Source organism: Dendronephthya gigantea, unplaced genomic scaffold (assembly GCF_004324835.1).
Source record: "Dendronephthya gigantea isolate DGI-Jeju-01 unplaced genomic scaffold, DenGig_1.0 000142F, whole genome shotgun sequence".
Classification (NCBI taxonomy): Eukaryota; Metazoa; Cnidaria; class Anthozoa; order Malacalcyonacea; family Nephtheidae; genus Dendronephthya; species Dendronephthya gigantea.
In genome coordinates this window covers 138,892-159,464 of record NW_021163152.1, presented here as the reverse complement: position 1 = coordinate 159,464, position 20,573 = coordinate 138,892, and the positions used below count along the sequence as shown (strand labels likewise).

Sequence of the window (20,573 nt, the reverse complement as noted above, 5' to 3'; positions counted from 1 at the left end):
GTTGTTACCAGCTTGCCAGTGTCACTGTTCACACCTCAAAAAAACCCCGTTCTTTACAAACTTTGTAGTTTTATGATTATTATCAACACAACCTCGTCTCCAGGGAATACCTCGTGCTGAGACATTCTGATTTGACGTATTTAAAATTAATATTCTCGTCTGAATGTGTGGTTACCGCAAATCTTAGCTCCTTGTAGAGACGTATCACACAAACGGTTGCATAAAAGAAACAACATTTTTCCCTTAAAACAGAACTTATAAAGGTGAAGATCTTCACAAGATGATGAGGAATGTCAACGTTAATGAAGTGGTGACTGAGGAATTGAATGATGTTCCGGTAAATACATATTTTGAAATAGCCTGTAAGAAAATTGATTGGCAAGAATTCGAAATTGCTACACCTTATGTAAGAGAAGACATCTTGTTGTAAACTAAAGACATGTGAGTTAGACTAGAATTTGAATTCGCTAAAGCCGGAGCCTAATAAGAACCCGTAGTAACGTCATCAGTGTGCTCATAGAAAATGTTGTCTAACTAAAAGACGGTTTTATGGCGCAACCTAACAATGGTTCTTGAACGTCTCTTAGGGTGGATTTCTACTTGCAGAGAAATAGTTCGCTAACTTAATATTTGCACATTTTCTTTAGAATTTTAATAACATAAATAAACTAGTTCAACTTGACTGTTCTCATTTTAAAGGAAAATATGCAAAAGCTAGCGAACTATTTCTCGGCAAGTCGAAATCCAGCCTTTGTAAGCGAGGTGTCGATCAATTTGTCATTAAAAACCCGTGTTCGTGTTATATTAATAGTTCTCTTTGACAGTACATTTGTAAAAGTGTGACACTACATCGAGAGAAACGAGACCATAGCTCAAACAAAACACTGAAACTCCTTCGAAGGAACCACACAAGCTGTAATAATTCTAAGTTAGGAAATTTATAACTGAAGATAAAATTGATTTCACAATGACAAAGTCAAAAGATGAAGTCGAAAAAGTTGTCTTGTTTTACAAGATGTTATATTTCGGAGCATTTTTCTTTATACAATAACGTTAAGAATTCAAAGCAATTTCATTGGTAGAGAGGCATGGTCTGTAAACTCTGTAAGAAGACAGGAGCTCGGAATGATGTCATAAAAAGTTAACGAATTTAATCAGTCATTGCTTGTTTGTTTTGTTGGCCAATCAAATTTTAGTGCGTGACCTAATTTCGTCAATCCTATAGATCATGTAGGCGTAATATTTAGAAAATTTTGACTTTTTAACTTTCCATGTATTAAGAGAGACAAAATTTTATTTTTTTTATCATGTAATAATTCGTGTACTAATCAGCAAACTGATGATAATGAGATATACATTTTAAAATATTTAGAAGAAAACAGATAATGCTGACAAGACAGAATATTACAAATCAGCATTAAAGTCGTATCGTAAAGCTCTTGAAAGCAGATTAAGACTATATGGAGAGAATCATCCTGCAACAGCTTACACTTGGTACCACATTGGAATTATGCAACATGAAATGACAGATTACGAGTCAGCTTTGGAATCCAAGAAAAAGGCTCTTGAAATCAGGTTAAGATTATATGAAGAAGATCATCCTGAAACAGCCGACAGTTATTACAGCATTGGTATCACACAACATGAGATGAAAGATTACAAATCAGCATTACATTCAAATAAAAAAGCTCTTGAAATAAGATTAAGATTATATGGAGAAGATCATCCTAACACAGCTGACAGTTATTACAGCATTGGGTTCACACAACGTGAGATAAAAGATTACAAATCAGCATTACATTCAAATAAAAAAGCTCTTGAAATAGGATTAAGATTACATGGAGAAGATCATCCTTATTCAGCTGACAGTTATTACAACATAGGGATCACACAACATGAGATGAAAGATTACAAATTGGCATTAGAGTCCTACGAAAAAGCACTTGAAACCAGATTAAGACTATATGGTGAAGATCATCCTGACATCGCTGACAGTTATTACAGCATTGGAATCACACAACATGTGATGAAAGATTACAAATTAGCATTAGGGTCGTATGAAAAAGCTCTTGAAATGAGGTTAAAAGTACATGGAGAAGGTCACCCATTGACAGCTTCCAATTACCACATCATTGGAGTCGTTCAACATGCGAGTAAAGATTATGGGTCAGCATTAGAATCGTATCAAAAAGCTCTTGAAATCAGACTAAGATTATATGGGGAAGATCATCCTTACACAGCTGACAGTTATTACAACATTGGAATCACGCATCACGCGATGAAAAATTACAAATCAGCATTAGAGTCGTATCGAAAAGCTCTTAAAACTAGATCAAGACTATTTGGAGAAAACCGATCTGACACAGCTGATATTCACTACAACATTGGATTCACCCATCACGCGATGAAAGATTACAAATCAGCATTAGAGTCGTATCAGAAAGCTCTTGAAACTAGATTAAGACTATTTGGAGAAAACCATCCTGACACAGCTGACATTTACTACAACATTGGAATCACGCATTACGAGATGAAAGATTACAAGTCAGCATCGGATTCGAATAAAAAAGCTCTTGAAATCAGTCTAAGACTATATGGAGATCATCCTGACACAGATGACAGTTACTTTAACAATGCAATCACACAACATGCGATGAAAGATTACAAATTAGCATTAGAGTCGTTTCAAAGAGCTCTTCAAATGGGATTAACACTATATGGTGAAGACCATCCTAAGACAGCTGACTGTTATAGTGGCATTGGAGTCACGCAACACAAGATGAAATATTACATGTCAGCATTAGAGTCACATCAAAAAGCTCTTAAAATCAGAAAAAAGCTACATGGAGAAAACCATCCTGAGACTGCTGACAGTTATCACAACATTGGGGCCTCACACTATGAGATAAAAGATTTCACGTTAGCATTAAAGTCGCATCAAAAAGCCCTGCAGATTAGAATGAAGCTGTATGGGAAGGACCATCCAGGGAAGGCGCGGACAGTTTTTCTAAAATTGCAATGACGCAACATAAAATGAGTGATCTCAAGGCATCATGAGAGTCGACTAAAAAGGCTCGGGAATTCAGATAAAAAATAAGCCCAGAAGACTTAGATGAATCAGACGGAAATTATTACACGTCAGCAGTAAATTCACGGCATAAAACCTGCGGAATTGCATTGCCATTATTCAAAGAAGAAGAACCATCCTTGCTCACCGTTATTACAATATTTAAATCACATTCATTGAGGATTTAGAGCACAAATTTCAAACATTTTTGCAGACTTGTTATTTCTTCATTCGAATTTAGCTTATACTTTGGACATAGCTATGTTATATAACACTAATACTTAATAAAACGCTGGTTGCTCGTGCAAAAGACGTATTCATTAAACGCACTGTAAACGCAGAAATTTCGCACGCACTTCATAAAGTTAACAGCTATTTCATCTTTGTGCTATATCATAAAATACTTTAGACGACGATTCTGTGTTGATATTAGCTATAATATTACTGCATGAACAGTCGTTAAAATTTGAAAAAATCGAAATTGCATGTGTAAAGCAATTTTTCGTATTATTCTGAACTCAAGGACGGATGGGGGGACACGTCACCTAGTATTTGGAGTGGGGAAATAATATCCAAGTACCCCCGTATTTACATATTTGATAGCAAAATATAAAGGATACAAAATACACTTTTATATTGCATTGCCGTATGATTGCAGCTGTTTATTATGCGATCTTTGTGTTGGGATATATCCAAATATGAGTAATTTCCACAGAAGATCGATATTTAACGTCTTCTTCGGACTAGATCAAAAACAAAATGGCGTTCACCAATAGTTAATACTGTTTAAAAACACCGTCAATCATAGGTTATTTGATTTTCACATAATTTATAATGTATATATACAATTTGTTTAACTTACATCTAAAGCGATTGCAAGGCAACTTTAATTAAAATTCTAGACATGTACTGACTTCAGTTACACGTTTCAAATTCATTTTGAATGGCAAATATGATACTGGCATACTGCTCACTTCATTCAGGACAATCGTATAAATCCAATTAAATTTTATAGAAACAAAAATGATTAAAATGCTCCTTTCCATGAATTTCCAAAATTTCGGGTTTTCGACGAGCTTCCTTTTTCGTGTTGCTGCCAAATATTCCCAAGCAGCTAGTTAACCTGATAACGCGAAGTTTAAGTTGTGTTGTCGTCCCCAGTCCCTCCACTGTAATGTTGCAGATCTCAAACTTCGAACTGGACTAAAAACTTTGCACAGAGGGGCGTTCTGATTTCAATTTTAAGGCAAAGATATTTAGCCAATGTAGGCATTTATCCATAAAATAATTAACTTTTAATTTCGGAGAGATTTTTCAATCAAGATCAAGTGATACACAACGAAAATTTGGCCGTGAATGAGTTCACGAGTTGTTATATATATAAGGAGTGTGGATGTAAAATTGGGTCATGTAGTGATGAAAATACAAGGTCTAAAAAGTACAAAATTTACCAACGTCATCGGGCAAAACACTGCCCACTTTACAATCGTTTGTAGTAGCTAAAATCGTTATTGTTTTGAATACCTACATTATCTGCATGCATGATATTCAGACAGCCCCATTTACACCACACTCAATTTATTGGCACGGCATGGCTAAAATGGGCACCTGTGCCCAATTTTATTATTGTTCAGCCTACCAAAACAAAGGCCGGGCACAGATGAAATGGGCACGGGTCCCTATTTTAGCCGTGCCGTGCCTCTCCTCTGTGGCCGTGCCAATAAATTGAGTTCAGTGTAAACGGGGCTAAAACCGTTGGTTTTACACACCCGACTTTGTTTAGACAGTTATGCAGGTAGATAAGCCATGCAGGTAACCATCCGCGGATACACTCACATAAAAACAGCGGTATTGTAAAATAACAGATGGCATAAAATTTATGGACGAAAAAAATATTTAAAGCATTTTAATGCCGGCGCTGTTGGTTACTTCAACGGAATGTACACTTAATGACCCGTTTTTATATCATTTTACAAAAATATTTTTACTAAAATTGCTTATTTTTAGTATAAAAAAGGGATTCGAAACCGCTTTTCTTCGGGTGCATGAATGCTGCTAACCATCAAACGAATTGAAAACGTTTCTTTCACTTTCGACTTCAGACATATCGTTAAGGATACGTTTCTTCCAAGAAAGAGACAATAAAAGTCGCTAATGCATAATAAAACACATTCAATGATTCTAAAGGCTTTTATAACACAGCTTAATAAAAAAGTGTGTGTATACAACGTTGAAAGATCGCGTTCGTTTGAAGTCCTCACAATTCACATTCGTTTAAAGTCCTCTATGAAAGTGAAATAACTTACTTTTTGCTTACGTCTGATAGCTGCTAGCAATGTGTATCTGACAACCTACAATATTTTCCTCGGAGAAATTACTTCTAAGCACTATAAGGCCGAAGCAGAGGTGGTTAGGTATACGGCATTTCCCCGCCACACAAAGCCAATTTGGTATTTGATCTTATGTTAATATTTTACAAGCTCGCTAGTCTCATATACGATTCCTGTCTTTCTTAGTTGTAATAAGGACTAAAAGGGATTCGAAACCGCTTTTCTTGGGGCGCTTGAATGCTGCTAACTATCAAACGAATTGAAAATGTTTCTTTCACTTTCACTTCAGACATATCATTAACCGTAATTTCTTCCAAGAAAGAGACAATAAAAGTCGCTAATGCATAACAAAACACATTCAATGATTCTAAAGGCATTTATAACACAGCTTAATAAAAAAGTGTGCATACAACGTTGAAAGCTTGCGTTCGTCACATTCGTCTAAAGTCCTCTTTGAAGGTGAGATAATAACTTTCCTTTTGCTTACATCTATAGTGTGTACCTAACAACCTACAAACATTTTCCTCGGAGAAAAAATTTCTAAGCACTTTAAGGTCGAAGCAGAGGTGGTTATGTATACGGCATTTCCCCGCCACACAAAGACAATTTGATATTTGATCTTTGATAAACAACTTTCTCAATCCAACAAGCTGTCACTAAACCAGTGGTTCGGGCCAAGATTTACAGGGCATATTTTTCATATATATTTTAACTTTAGTGCAAATTCATTTTGTAAAGCCTAGCGCCCTGCCCATGGGTGGAATCAGTCACTCCAGTAAACTTGCTTTAGACTATGTAGTCCACGACTATTACGTTGCATTTTTAGTGGTGGAATTAAATGTGTTTTTTATAGCATCAGCACGTCTTCCAAAATTGCACAAATTGCACATAGTCATTACACAGTAAAACCTTAATATATAGGACGAATACATACGTGTTATAATTATATAGGAAACATAAGGCCTTAAGTATTTACTCCTGGCATACATAGTTTTTGGCTTATTGCAAGTTAATGATAAGATATTTCTGAAACAAGCTTTATTTCTGTACGATCTATCGTGTCATAAATACAAGTAGAATAACAGTTAGCATGGCCAGATTAGATAATGGAAGCACGTAGCATACAAGACTTTGTATTTTTGTGATTATTATCTATAACTTGTTGAAGATGTAAAATAATTAAAGTTTTGTTTAGGAAAATGTTTCTATTATGATATTGATCCAAATGAAAATAATTATGCTGGAATTGTGAGCATTATTACATAAGAGATCATGGGCCAGTTGTTCAAAACTTCATGGGTTACAGATCCAACTTTGTAGACAAGCAATTGTGTGTAAACAAAAAATTGGTGTAAGATTTGCTTTAACTCAGGCCCCAGATGTTTGAAGTCCGTTCAGCGTACATCTTCTACTTTTAACAGTCTATAAACAACATTCCAGGCATCGCCACATAACAGTTGGAATACTAACAGCAGGTTTGTCTTCTTTTGTGATTTTCATTTTAATTAAAATTCCAGCGAAGAAGTGCCATTTTAATTTAGACTGTTGCATAGTCTGTTATCAGCAGAAAATATGCTCAGAAAGGACTTTACATCACCTTGAACACGATTATAGTTTTTCTTGCACAAAACACATGCAACCTTTCGTTATGTCTTGTTTGAATTTTTAATAAAATATTTGCTTTCGATTTAGGAAAATTGCTGGATAATTAGCTTTTCAAATGAAACAATTGACGTGTTTGAGAACGTTTCACGAAGGATTAAGCTTTCATATATAATCATGATCACTCGTGGATGATAACACCAAACACATGCAGTACTATATTAGGCTACTCGATAAACTCGTGTTTTTTAACTGATTTACACAATTATTTGATACTAAATACTGACAGACCAAACATTTAGCGAAATATTGTATGGCGTGCTGTTGTGTGTTTCAAAGGAATGCACTCCAATCTTTTCCTTTCATTTTCATTATTAGTTTCTATATAAATTTCAGCTGTTTGCCATTTTACTGTCCAATTTTTTAATCACTGATTTACTTGATATTCTCAGCACCACCTATCACACCATGTGTAAGCTTATCTTGTTTAACTTTCCATTGACTTTCTAATAAACTAATATGGTAATTTCCAACCAGAAAAAGGAATTGAAGACCTTGCATAACTGAAATGCTCACCTGCTGTCAACACACGTATTTGCAGATTCTGTAAAAAGTGTGAAGACTTGCATTCGCCTAAAGAAATGGATTTTATCTTTTCGACGGTAAGATCATGTCCTTTGTCTCGCTAAATTCTAGTTAATTCTTGCAATGGCGATCTCACAAACGTTACATCTTGTGCAGGAACGTTTCTAAACAAGATCGGTAGGTAGGAGTCGTGTGCAGATAATTCAATAAGGTTTGCCTTTTAGAGCGCGATGGGATAGAGAATACTCAGAACTCTTAACTTAAAACCTCTATCACTGTATATGCACTCCATACACCACGATTTACAGACGGTATAAAATTTACAGATGAGGAAGCCTTGAAGCGGTCAAGCTTCGTCTAAATCATTCACGCGGGTGTGTATTTGAAAGGAATGATCGCTCACTTAAATTTTACTTTCATTTTTAAAAATTCCTATAGCTTAGTTATTTTTCTCTATGTTTGAATGACTTTAGAATTTAGTTAAAATTTACTTGTGCTCCAGTCATTTGAAAGCTTAAATGCTACCTATACGATGTGTAAACTGGTTTTAAGCTTTGCATCGATGAATTTCTGATGCAAATTTCTTTCCATTATATAGCTAAACTATAAATAACAAGACGCCGTTCTGGCGTTAACTCCGGCGCACGTGCCAGTCTTCAATATAGAGCTTCTGAACATAAACAATACAGTTCGCGTATTGTTTCGCATACATATTCGCATTTAGATGCCTTATAACGAACCTAAATGTTCGATCGCGAAATTCAGAAGCACATCGCAGTATAGAAGTTCAATTGTTCAAAAATGTAAATAAACCGCATGATACATTCGCTTCGTCTTACAGTTTGCCTTTGGAATTTGCGGTTATATAGTTATATTAAATCTTCGATCCTGTACAAACAACGCGACGTGTCAACGCGCCCTACACGACCACATCATCTTGTTAAACGGCGAAATAGCAGCGATATTATTAAAATAGGACCGGAATCTACATGTATTAAATATATTCTTACCCCAATTCAATCTAAACTTAATCGAACAGCATGAAAACAACGGTTTATTTGTTCCTCTTGGAGAAATTGCCGTATCATGCGAGCGAAATCGAATCGCGCATTGGAAAATTAGCGAAAGCTGTGCACCACAACTCTTGGAAGATAAGCTGACGTCGCTGACGCCGGAGTAATGATTCATTCCCTTTCCGTGGCGGATTTAGAGTTGATTGAAATAATTATATTATGTAGATACAAGGTGTAGCCAGACAGGGTTATATACTGCTAACTAGCAAATAATGTGAAATCGTTTCTTTCTCTTTCAATTTATATATTATTGCATGATGAAAATTTCTTCTAAGAAAAGGACAATAAAGGTCGGCAATGCATGACAAAACACATTGATTCTAATAGTTTTCATAATACATTTTATGAAAAGTGTGTAATGTATTGCTAGTTTCATATTGGCGTAAATTTCTACCGGTATAGGTGAAATAAATTCTTAGCTATAACGTCTAGATGCTAGCAGTGTGTATACGCATCTAAAAACACACACGAGTTTCAAACGAAATTTATTCTTGTTAAGGTCACCAGGGACTGTCAAATTTCGATAATTATACAATGGCGAATGAAAGCAATAACTTCGCGATTGAAAGCAGTAACACAATGGTTCGGGCATATTTTTCGTTTAACACATTTTGTCTGCTCAGAACTTCGAGTGCTAATTATAGTTTTTTATATAAAAAAGACTTGATATTTTTGTGATTATCGTCATCTATAACTTGTTGAAGATGTAAAATAATGAAAGTTTTATTTAGGATAACGTTTCTATTATGATATTGATTCAAATTAAAAGAACTTTGCTGGAATTGTAAGCACTATTACATTAGACATCATTGACCAGTTGTTCAAAGCTGCACGGGTTAGCGCTAACCCTGCATGGGTTAAATTTTAATCCAATTTTACCCAAATTTATGAAATCCTTACGTTTAAGTGCTTCTGAATCGCTTTTCGTTTAAAAATCTTTAAAAAATATTGCTTTTGTTGGTCCAGAAAATATTTATGGAAACAGATATCCAACTTTTTAAACAAGCAATAAAAAAATTGATGTAAAGATTTTCTTTTACTCAACCCATATAGTTGAAGTCCGTTCGGCGTACATGCTCTGCTGATAACAATCTATATATATAAACAACATTCCAGGCGTCGCCACATAACAGTTGGAAACTAACGGCAGGTTTGTCCTCTTTTGTGATTTTCATTTTAATTAAAATTTCAGCGAAGAAGTGGCATTTTAATTTGCACTGTTGCACAGTCTGTATGCATGAGCAGAAAATATGCTCAGAAAGGACTTCGCATCATCTTGAACACTATTACACTTTCTCTTGCACAAAGCACATGCCACCTTTCGTTATGTCTTGTTTGAAACTTTTTGTAAGATACTTGCTTTCGGTTTCGGAAAATGGCTGGATAATTAGCTTTTCAAATGAAATAATTGACGTGGTTGAGAACGTTTCACAAAGGACTAAGCTTTCATATATGAAGTGAATCATAAAAGTCATGATCACTCGTAGATGATAAAGCCGAACACAGTACTATATTACTCGATAAGCTGCACATGGTTTTTTGACCGATTTACACAATTATTTGATACTGAATACTGACAAACCAAAAATTTAGCAAATATTCTATGGCGCGCTGTTGGGTGTTTCAAAGGAATGCACTCCATTGATCTTTACCTTTCATTTTCATCATTAGTTTCCATACAAATTTGAGCTGCTTGCCATTTTACCGTCAAATTTTTTAATCATTTACTTGATATTCTCATTTACTTGTCTTGTTTAACTTTCCATTGACTTTCTAATAAACTAATATGGTAATTTCCAACCAGAAAAAGGAATTGAAGACCTTGCATAACTGAAATGCTCACCTGCTGTCAACACACGTATTTGCAGATTCTGTGAGAAGTGTGAAGACTTGTATTCGCCTAAAGAAATGGATTTTATCTTTTCGACGGTAAGATCATGTCCTTTGTCTCGCTAAATTCTAGTTAATTCTTGCAATGGCGATCTCACAAACGTTACATCTTGTGCAGGAACGTTTCTAAACAAGATCGGTAGGTAGGAGTCGTGTGCAGATAATTCAATAAGGTTTGCCTTTTAGAGCGCGATGGGTTATGGAATACTCAGAACTCTTAACTTAAAACTTCTATCACCGTATATGCACTCCATACACCATGATTTACAGATGGTATAAAATTTATAGATGAGGAAGCCTTGAAGCGGTCAAGCTTCGACTAAATCATTCACGCGGGTGTGTATTTCAAAGGAATGACCGCTCGCTTAAATTTTACTTTCATTTTTAAAAATCCCTGCAGCTTAGTTATTTTTCTCTATGTTTGAATGACTTTAAAATTTAGTAAAATTAACTTAATGTCATTTGAAACGTTAAATGCTACCTATACGATGTGTAAACTGGTTTTAAGCTTTGAATCGATGAATTTCTGATGCAAATTTCTTTCCGTTATATAGCTAAACTGTAAGTAATTATGATTATTCATTCCCTTAGAATAGCATTATAGCAGTTCTTTCCCGTGGGGGATTTGGAGTTGATCAAAATATATTATATAGCTACTAGGTGTAGCCAAACAGGGTTTACTCAAAATATACTGCTAACTAGCAAATAATTTGAAATCATTTCTTTCTCTTTCAATTTATATATTATTGATGATAATTTCTTCTAAGAAAGGGACAATAAAGGTCGATCGGTAATGCATGACAGGCTAATAGCTTTCATAATACATTTTATTAAAATTGTGTAATGTTTCATAATACATTTTATGAAAAGTGTGTAATGTATTGCTAGTTTCATATTCGCCTAATTATGAATTCCTATCGGTAGGTGGGATAAATTCTTAGCTATATAACGTCTAGATGCTAGCAGTTTGTACGTATCTAAAAACAGACACGAGTTTCGAACGAAATTTATTCTTGTTAAGGTTGGCAGGGCCCAGGACTGTCAAATGTCGACAATTATACAATCGCGATTGCAATTGAAAGCAATAACTTCGCAATTGAAAGCAGTAACACGATGGTTCGGGGCATGTTTCTAGGGCATATTTTTTGTTTAACATATTTTGTCTGTTTAGAACTTCGAGTGCTAATTATAGTTTGTAATAAAAGCCTTACGCGCCGCCAAGTCAGGAAAGAAACTGTCACTGATATTAAAATGTATAATGTTTTAAAAAAACTAAAAATAGCTACATGCACGCAGCAACCCCCTCGCTATTTCAAAGCAAGCACGCAATTTCCTGAACTAACTCGACCTAAGCTTATAATTTTTATTGTGAAATGACTCAATATATTCAAATCAGTTTTTACCATTCGATAAAAAGGTAGTCATAAAGTGTAAACATTGACCGTTTACTTTTTGCTGCATTATGCCATGAAGCAAGTAGTAGAAAGACTTAAATTGATATATTTGCTAATGTTTAGATACAATTAGATGCGATGTTTTGGGCCGGCGGGGGGCACGTTTGATTTCTTTTGTACATATACGCGTTTTGAAAAAATCAAACGGATTAATCCATCGGGAAAAACAGAATATATGGATACGCATTCCCTACCCAAATTATCTCGCACGTTTCGGCCCTAAGTCCGCCCAAATGTTCTTCAAAACCAGGTGTATTTGGAAAAATAGCTCAGGTAAATTCGAAGAGGAGATAAAGAAAACTAAACAAACTGAACAACCCTTAAAAAATATTCTAAATAGAAAATTTGAAGGAATTCATTAGCTTATATCGACATTAAGAAAAATAAACTCGATTATTTAAAGCGGATTGCTTAAACCCCAAAAGCGGTACAATCAGAGCACTGATTTCTAAGAACACTTAAAAAATCTCTATGATATGATCGACCTGTCAAAAAAGGGAGAGAGTTTAATTCACTCCTTTCAAATGTTCTGTGTCTCTAATTTTTATAAAGCATCTTTCAAACCAGCAAGCGTACGATATTTGTGACACCTCTCTGCACTGGAGTTCCGCATCTCTAGACTAATACAAGAATTACATAATGTTACATGCTGTCTTCAATATATGTGCTTAACCTTTTCTTTAGTGATTAAATACAATATTGAAACAATATTTTTCAGGGTACACTCACATTTTTACATGCACTATAGTGAAAAATATTTGTCTGCTGTGACAACAAGTTTCATATTTACTTTCTTTTTAAATCAGAAGCCATACAAGTTGCTAAGATGAAGAAGAACATTTAATCATGGCGGAATCGCAAAATTTCACTGAAATGACTCAAAAGTTTGACATTACATCAACATCGGTAGATAGAAGTATTTTGCTCTCTATCAATAGTGAAAATGTCCAAATGGTCGGAGGCGTGAGCCTCAATATCAATGGAGCAAGACTACGCGATGTCTACCGCAGTAGTAAAGTTGTAATGAAAGTAATCGACGATGCTATTTTGAGAGGTTTTGGTGGCACCAGGCATGATCAAGAGGTTCAGAATGTCGACCCAGAGTATATTCTTGTAATCATGCACTGCTCTACAGATGAAAGATTTATTGACGTGTTGTCGAATTATGACTCAGGAAGAATGATAAATCGAATGCAAGAAGAATTTGCAAAGATTGGCCTTGACGTAAGAGAATTGGAAATTAAGATCGAAAACTTGAAAGAAGTGAACAAACAGAAAACCAGGATTTTGAGGTATTTGGCATTTACTTTATAAAAATGTGACAGTAGCGAAATTAAATCAGAAGAGAACTTTTTCCTTGGATACTGCATGTCTTAACAAACGTGTACCTCTATGAACCCTATCATCTAGCTAAAAGAGGAGTCTTTCGTACCCCTTAACATGATATCAATCATTTTCATAATGGTAGATACGATAAGCAAAGAAGTGCATTTTTGCAACACTAATTTGGCTACAGTTAGCTGTACCATGCTATTATATGATTGAAGACAAATTTTAAGAACAAACATGAATTGGTAGTTGATTTCTGAATACCTAAAAAATGTTCTTTTACATGCAGTGTATCTTAAAATCACCGGTTCTGCAGGAATCAATTTTTAAGTGGATTTCTTGCCCGAAATGTTTAAAAAAGTGTCATTAAAGACAAATGTGCAGACTTTAAAATGAGATAATTCTCCGTTAATTTAGGAATCCTCTGTGGGACACACTGCATGTATAGGCATTTATACGTATAAAACCCTTTCAGCAACCAGGTAATGACAACTGGCTCCGGCAATGTCTTTTTTTCGCATACTATACTATGATTAACTTATAGAGTGTAGCATCATAGTTTTGATTGTCAATCGATTTAATAGCTCAACTGCATGATTTTTGGGAAAATCGTACTTAATTTAAGGCGCTTTTTACATTATGGCGGTTAGCAGATATTCAACGAAGCGTTTTCCGGCTATAAATACTATTTGTAACTAACATTATCCAATTCATCACAGCAAGTTTGTCTGGAAAAAATTTGAATTTACGCAGAAAAATCATTTTTATCGCTGTAGTACGCAGTAGTCCATTGCTTTACCTAGTACACTTTCCCACCTTTCAGGCTTAACAACAATATAATTTCATTTCGTTTATTATAAGCAAACGCATTCTTTGAGGGATATTAGGGATTAAATGTCCCACAAACAGGGAGGTTTAGCAAAGGACGTTTAACATGCGTTTAGTTTGTAATAACATGGTCGCCGAGGGAAAAAACAATAAATTAGATGGTTTTGTTTAGCGAGATATCTTTATGGAAGTGGTTCAGTGATTAGAATATTTATATCCGCCATCCCTGTACTTGGGGGAAATACGTCGTTTAACGTCCCTGTTGAAACAAAAGAAACCGAGGCGACCATGTTATTGCATAAATAAATATGCTTATATGCTTATAGGCAGCGTTCAGATTAACGCTTGTATTCTAAAAGCTCACTCACACTCAAACCCATTGAGTGGGAGATCCTAATCTTCTCATCATGTTTCAATGGCGGTATCTCCAGCCGAAAAGTGGCTTGATTTTCAGTGATTTACCTTTACCTAATGAAAGAAAACTTTCTCATTGACCAGCATTAACAAAATTTATATGCCACACTCAATGAGTATAAGTGTGAGTGAGCTTTTTGAATACAGGCATAAGTCAGTGACCGAGGCAATTTTGCCCGGCACTTTTTCTGGCGCCAAAGTTGAACATGATCGCCTCCAAATGAAATTGGCCACGGTGCCCAAGAACGGGCACAACCTCCAGAGGTAGTAGTCAACAAGGGCTCTGTGATCAGCATGTTTCGACTTTGGGTACCGGTGCCGGGCACTTAATTACCAGAATAAATCATCCCTCCACTTTCTTATTGGTGGTCCTAATATAAAAAGTCGGTTCAAAAATACCCAAATTCCTCCGATACTTGGAACGCGTGCACAAGGTAATCGCGGTAGCGCGTTTTAGCTAACACACGAAATTGCTCCGGATTCCTCCCACTAAAATTATAACCATAAAAATCCTTGCGAGTATGAAAATAAACGTTACGTTCACTTCTTAATTAAAATAACTGATTTTGCGCAGATCAAGTGCTATGAAAAATCCTTGTGATGGGATGAAAGATCTTGCCATAGCTGATGAGAAGACGTGTAATAAGGGTAACGAGGTAAGTAGACAGGGGCGTGTTGGGGTGGGTGCAAGCAAGGTGGTTGGTTAAACGCGTTTGTCGGTATCCTATAAAGGCACACGAGCATCGGTAATAATAACATTTAATTTAACGAAAATCGATATCTGGTTAGATTCCCACCGTGGTCAAGATAATTTTTCAGCTTTTTTGGGCATTTTTTTTCATGGCAATTTCTGCCATTAAGTGGGGACAATATCTGAAATATTACATCATAAATAACTGAAAAGAAAAATTATTTTCTTAGACCAAAACGAAAATCGTAACCAACAACTGCCATTCAGTACTGGCATCAAAACAAAAAGATCTTGAAATTACACAGAAGCTTTACGGTGAAAATCATCTCAAAACAGCACAAAGTTACTACGATATTGGAGTGGCAAAAGGAAAGTTGCAGGATTACATGTCAGCATTAGAATTTCATCAACGTGCTTTACAAATCAGATTGAAGCTGAATGGAGATGACACTGGAGATAGTTATCATGAAGTTGGTGTGGCACAACACATGTTGAAAGAGTATAAATCTGCATTAACATCATACAAGCATGCCCTTGAAATAAAACTGAAACTGCATGGAGAGAATCATTCATCTTCTGCCTCAACCTATAATAGAATTGGAGTCACACAATACAAAATAAAAAACTACAAATCATCATTAGAATCGTTTCAACATGCCCTTGAAATCAGATTAAGAGTGTTTGGCGAGAATAATTTATCTACTGCAACGACTTATTTCAACATTGGCGTCACACAACATGAAATGAAAGATTACAAGTCAGCATTAGAATCGCATCAACGTGCTTTACAAATCAGATTAAAGTTGAATGGAGAAGAACATAGTGACACTGGAAATAGTTATAACTGGGTTGGTCTTGAACAACATTGCTTGAAAGATTACAAATCAGCATTAGCATCATATCAACATGCCCTCCAGATACGATTAAAACTGTTTGGAGAGAATAATTTATCTACTGCAACAACTTATTTCAAGATTGGCGTCACACAACATGAAATGAAAGATTACAAGTCAGCATTAGAATCGCATCAACGTGCTTTACAAATCAGATTAAAGCTGAATGGAGAACAGCATAGTGACACTGGTGATAGTTATAACTGGGTCGGTCTTGAACGAGATTGCTTGAAAGATTACAAATCAGCTTTAGCATCATATCAACACGCCCTCCAGATCAGATTAAAACTGTTTGGAGAGAATAATTTATCGACTGCAGTGGCTTATTACAATATTGGAGTCACAGAACACAAATTGAAAGATTACAAGTCCGCATTAGAATCACATCAACGTGCTTTACAAATCAGATTGAAGCTGAACGGAGAACATCGAAGTGACATTGGAAATAGTTATCGTGAAGTTGGCGTTGAACAACATTGCTTGAAAGATTACAAACCAGCATTAGCATCATATCAACATGCCCTTCAGATAAGATTAAAACTGTTTGGAGAGAATAATTTATCTACTGCAATGACTTATTTCAACATTGGCGTCACACAACATGAAATGAAAGATTGCAAGTCAGCATTAGAATCACATCAACGTGCTTTACAAATCAGATTAAAGCTGAATGGAGAACAGCATAGTGACACTGGTGATAGTTATAACTGTGTTGGTCTTGAACAAGATTGTTTGGAAGATTACAAATCAGCTTTAGCATCTTACCAGCAAGCCCTACAGATCAGATTAAAACTGTTTGGAGAGAATGATTTATCTACTGCAATGTCTTATTTCAATATTGGAGTCACACAACACAAAATGAAAGATTACAAGTCAGCATTAGAATCGCATCAACGTGCTTTACAAATCAGATTAAAGCTGAATGGAGAACAGCATAGTGACACTGGTGATAGTTATAATGAAGTTGGTTTTGAACAAGAGTGCTTGAAAGATTACAAATCAGCATTAGCATCATATCAACACGCCCTCCAGATAAGATTAAAACTGTTTGGCGAGAATAATTTATCTACTGCAACGACTTATTTCAACATTGGCGTCACACAACATGAAATGAAAGATTACAAGTCAGCATTAGAATCACATCAACGTGCTTTACAAATCAGATTAAAGTTGAATGGAGAACACCATAGTGACACTGGTGATAGTTATAACTGGGTTGGTCTTGAACAAGAGTGCTTGAAAGATTACAAATCAGCTTTAGCATCATATCAACATGCCCTCCAGATAAGATTAAAACTGTTTGGAGAAAATAATTTATCTACTGCAACGACTTATTTCAACATTGGCGTCACACAACATGAAATGAAAGATTACAAGTCAGCATTAGAATCACATCAACGTGCTTTACAAATCAGATTAAAGCTGAATGGAGAACACCATAGTGACACTGGTGATAGTTATCACTGGGTCGGTCTTGAACAAGAATGCTTGAAAGATTACAAATCAGCTTTAGCATCTTACCAGCAAGCCCTACAGATCAGATTAAAACTGTTTGGAGAGAATGATTTATCTACTGCAATGTCTTACTTCAATATTGGAGTCACACAACACAAAATGAAAGATTGCAAGTCAGCATTAGAATCGCATCAACGTGCTTTACAAATCAGATTAAAGTTGAATGGAGAACATCATAGTGACACTGGAAATAGTTATAACTGGGTTGGTCTTGAACAAGAGTGCTTGAAAGATTACAAACCAGCTTTAGCATCATATCAACACGCCCTCCAAATACGATTAAAACTGTTTGGAGAGAATAATTTATCTACTGCAGAGGCTTATAACAATATTGGAGTCACACAACATGAAATGAAAGATTACAAGTCAGCATTAGAGTCACATCAACGTGCTTTACGAATCAGATTGAAGCTGAACGGAAAACACCATAGTAACATTGGAAAAAGTTATCGTGAAATTGGCCTTGAACAACGCAATTTAAAAGATTACAAATCAGCATTAGAATCATATCAACATGCCCTCGAGATCAATTTAAAACTTTTTGGAGAGTATCATCCCCAAACTGCGGAACTTTATCGCCAAATTGGAGTCACACAACACAGCAAGCACACAATGGAAGGTTACAAGGCAGCCTTAGAATCATATGAGAAAACTCTTCGTATCAGATTACAAATATTTGGTGAGCGTCATGTTGATACTACTCAAAGTTATCAGGATATTGGACTCGTACAAGACGCAATGAAAAATTGCAAATGAAACGGATATTTAGTTTATTTCCAGTGGATAATTCCATGTGAAGTAAACGAAGGTATTCTATACATAAGTAAAAACTTCATGAAACTAATTCTATAGTTGCAGGGCATACAATGCTTTGTCAGATTGCCGCCTATAGTGTCTGGTATCTATATTGAGACAGTGGTACGCGTAGGCGTAGATGATTTTAAGTTTATGAAGGAAACAAAATTAGAGATGCATAATACAGATAATTAGACTTACCTAGCAGAAAAACACGTCGTAAATTTTGCTATCAAAATAGGAATTTAATTTTAACAGTTAATGAAACAATTAAATTAAAATATCCCCGCCAACATGAGTAGAACTTTACAGTAGTGTCAATCAATATGCACTTTATGTGCAAATGAAAGTGGTAATGCATGTTATTACACTGGCCGCGCAAGGAGTCTAGGACAATGGGCAAGAATAAATGTATTTAATGAACATTTCCATGTCTTACGGCGAGCGAGATATTCAAAGCTAAGCAATTTCGCACACGAATATCCACAGTTATTCATTACTATTAGATTAGATTGAAAACAAAATGGCGCACTCTTAATTATTACTGGAATCATATGTTATTTAATTTCTATATATTATGTTCAGAATGTATACAGTTCGCTTGATTTACGTTCAAAGGAAGCAACAATAAAATTTCAGACACGTATACAAATTAACACGTACAAGTAACCACGTTCTACAGAAACAACAAATGAATACAATGTACATTTTATTTCTTGAACGAGTTTGCATTGTTTTGCGTTTCACCTAAACTGAAAACATGACCGAACTACAAAATGCTCTACGCCGCTGGTTTTGACACCCGACTACATTTAGATAATTGCACGGCTAGAATACGATAACAAGCAATTCAAATTCAAGGCCGTCATTTGGTTTGTAGGAGGCAGCAGTGTCAAAAAGACCTTCTCATAATAACGACGTCAAACGCGCGATTGTAACGAACAGAAAGTTTGATTGAATTCACAAAACTAGTGAGCCAATCAAACGTCTGGTACGTCAGATTTTCCGACGTCATTATTAAAAACGTCATTGTTATGAATATATAGATAATCTGCGTGCGTGATCCTGAGGTGCTACCATGCTACAACTACATTCGTTTCTAGTGACTAGTAATGGGCGTATTGTTTTGAATAGTTACATCATGTGCGTGCATCATTTCTTAAGCCCGGCTTACAGGGCTGAAAATTCATCCCGGTATTGTTATGAAATGCCAAAAAAGTACACCTCGCAATTATATGACAGTAATTTTAGCTCGGTTTAAGCTACCCGGGCTGCCGGGCTGAAACTAAGTGTTGTTGTCATGTAATCGTAAACAAACGTAAACCCAGACAGAAATATTCGCTTTGACAATGCTTTTTCTTTTGTTTATTTTACCTTTATGTGCAATCATTGCCTCTTAAAGGAGACTTAAGGAGTTATTTGCCGTAGCGAATAATAAGTTTATTGCTTGCGTGTATTATAACTAGTTTATTTGTAGTTTGTAGATAACGTTATAGCTATATAGGGTAGCGCACGCGTAGAGCAATGGAGGGAAACTCGTTTGTAAACCGGCCTATCTATAGATTTGAGTACAGGGGAACTTTGTTACGTTTTGGAGAACGTGCTCTCCTGATTTATTCCTAGCGGAATTAGAAAGTTCAAGGCTATTCGCACTTTGCTACAGTTATAAGTAATATTCCCCTCACGTGCATTGAGCATGTTTCACGTGCACAGTCAGCATACCTATATAAAGCGATCCGAAAGGTTCAAGGTCATTTTATATTTGATCTCGTCGAAGCAATTTCGGAAGTTTTCACCCGGCCCTCCCTCCCTTTCTCTAGGTTATGAGCTACGATAATTTCTGTGTAATTATGATGGTGTGGGCGTTTTTTATCAACCCCCCTTTTCTGTGCTGTACTAAAATACGAACATTGTAACAATTAGCTATAATTTGTTAGTTTTGGTTGAATTAAATCGGCATGTGGTGCTCTGGCACATTGCCATTATTTTATCCAAAAAGTGTTATTGTTCATTGCAGTTGCATGCCTTTAATTTGCCCAGAAAACAGAGCTCACCAGTCTCGGAAACCGCCGGCACCTCCTATAAGGCCCTGTCAGACTGTTGCGTA

The 20,573-nt window shown here is 35.6% G+C and overlaps 2 protein-coding genes across 2 annotated transcripts; both read left to right on the top strand.

Moving 5' to 3' along the window:
- Positions 1-1,522: 1,522 nt before the first annotated feature.
- Positions 1,523-3,022, top strand: LOC114536652 (nephrocystin-3-like). The gene has a single exon (XM_028558004.1). The coding sequence runs from the start codon at positions 1,523-1,525 to the stop codon at positions 3,020-3,022; it is 1,500 nt and encodes a 499-aa protein (XP_028413805.1).
- A 4,518-nt stretch (positions 3,023-7,540) lies between these two features.
- On the top strand, positions 7,541-18,854 carry LOC114536678. Its single transcript, XM_028558029.1, has 5 exons — positions 7,541-7,661; positions 10,462-10,586; positions 12,808-13,293; positions 15,147-15,228; positions 15,494-18,854. Exons 3-5 carry the CDS (start codon positions 12,953-12,955, stop codon positions 18,425-18,427), a joined length of 3,357 nt encoding a protein of 1,118 aa, XP_028413830.1. The 5' UTR covers positions 7,541-7,661; positions 10,462-10,586; positions 12,808-12,952; the 3' UTR covers positions 18,428-18,854.
- The last annotated feature ends 1,719 nt before the right edge of the window (positions 18,855-20,573 follow it).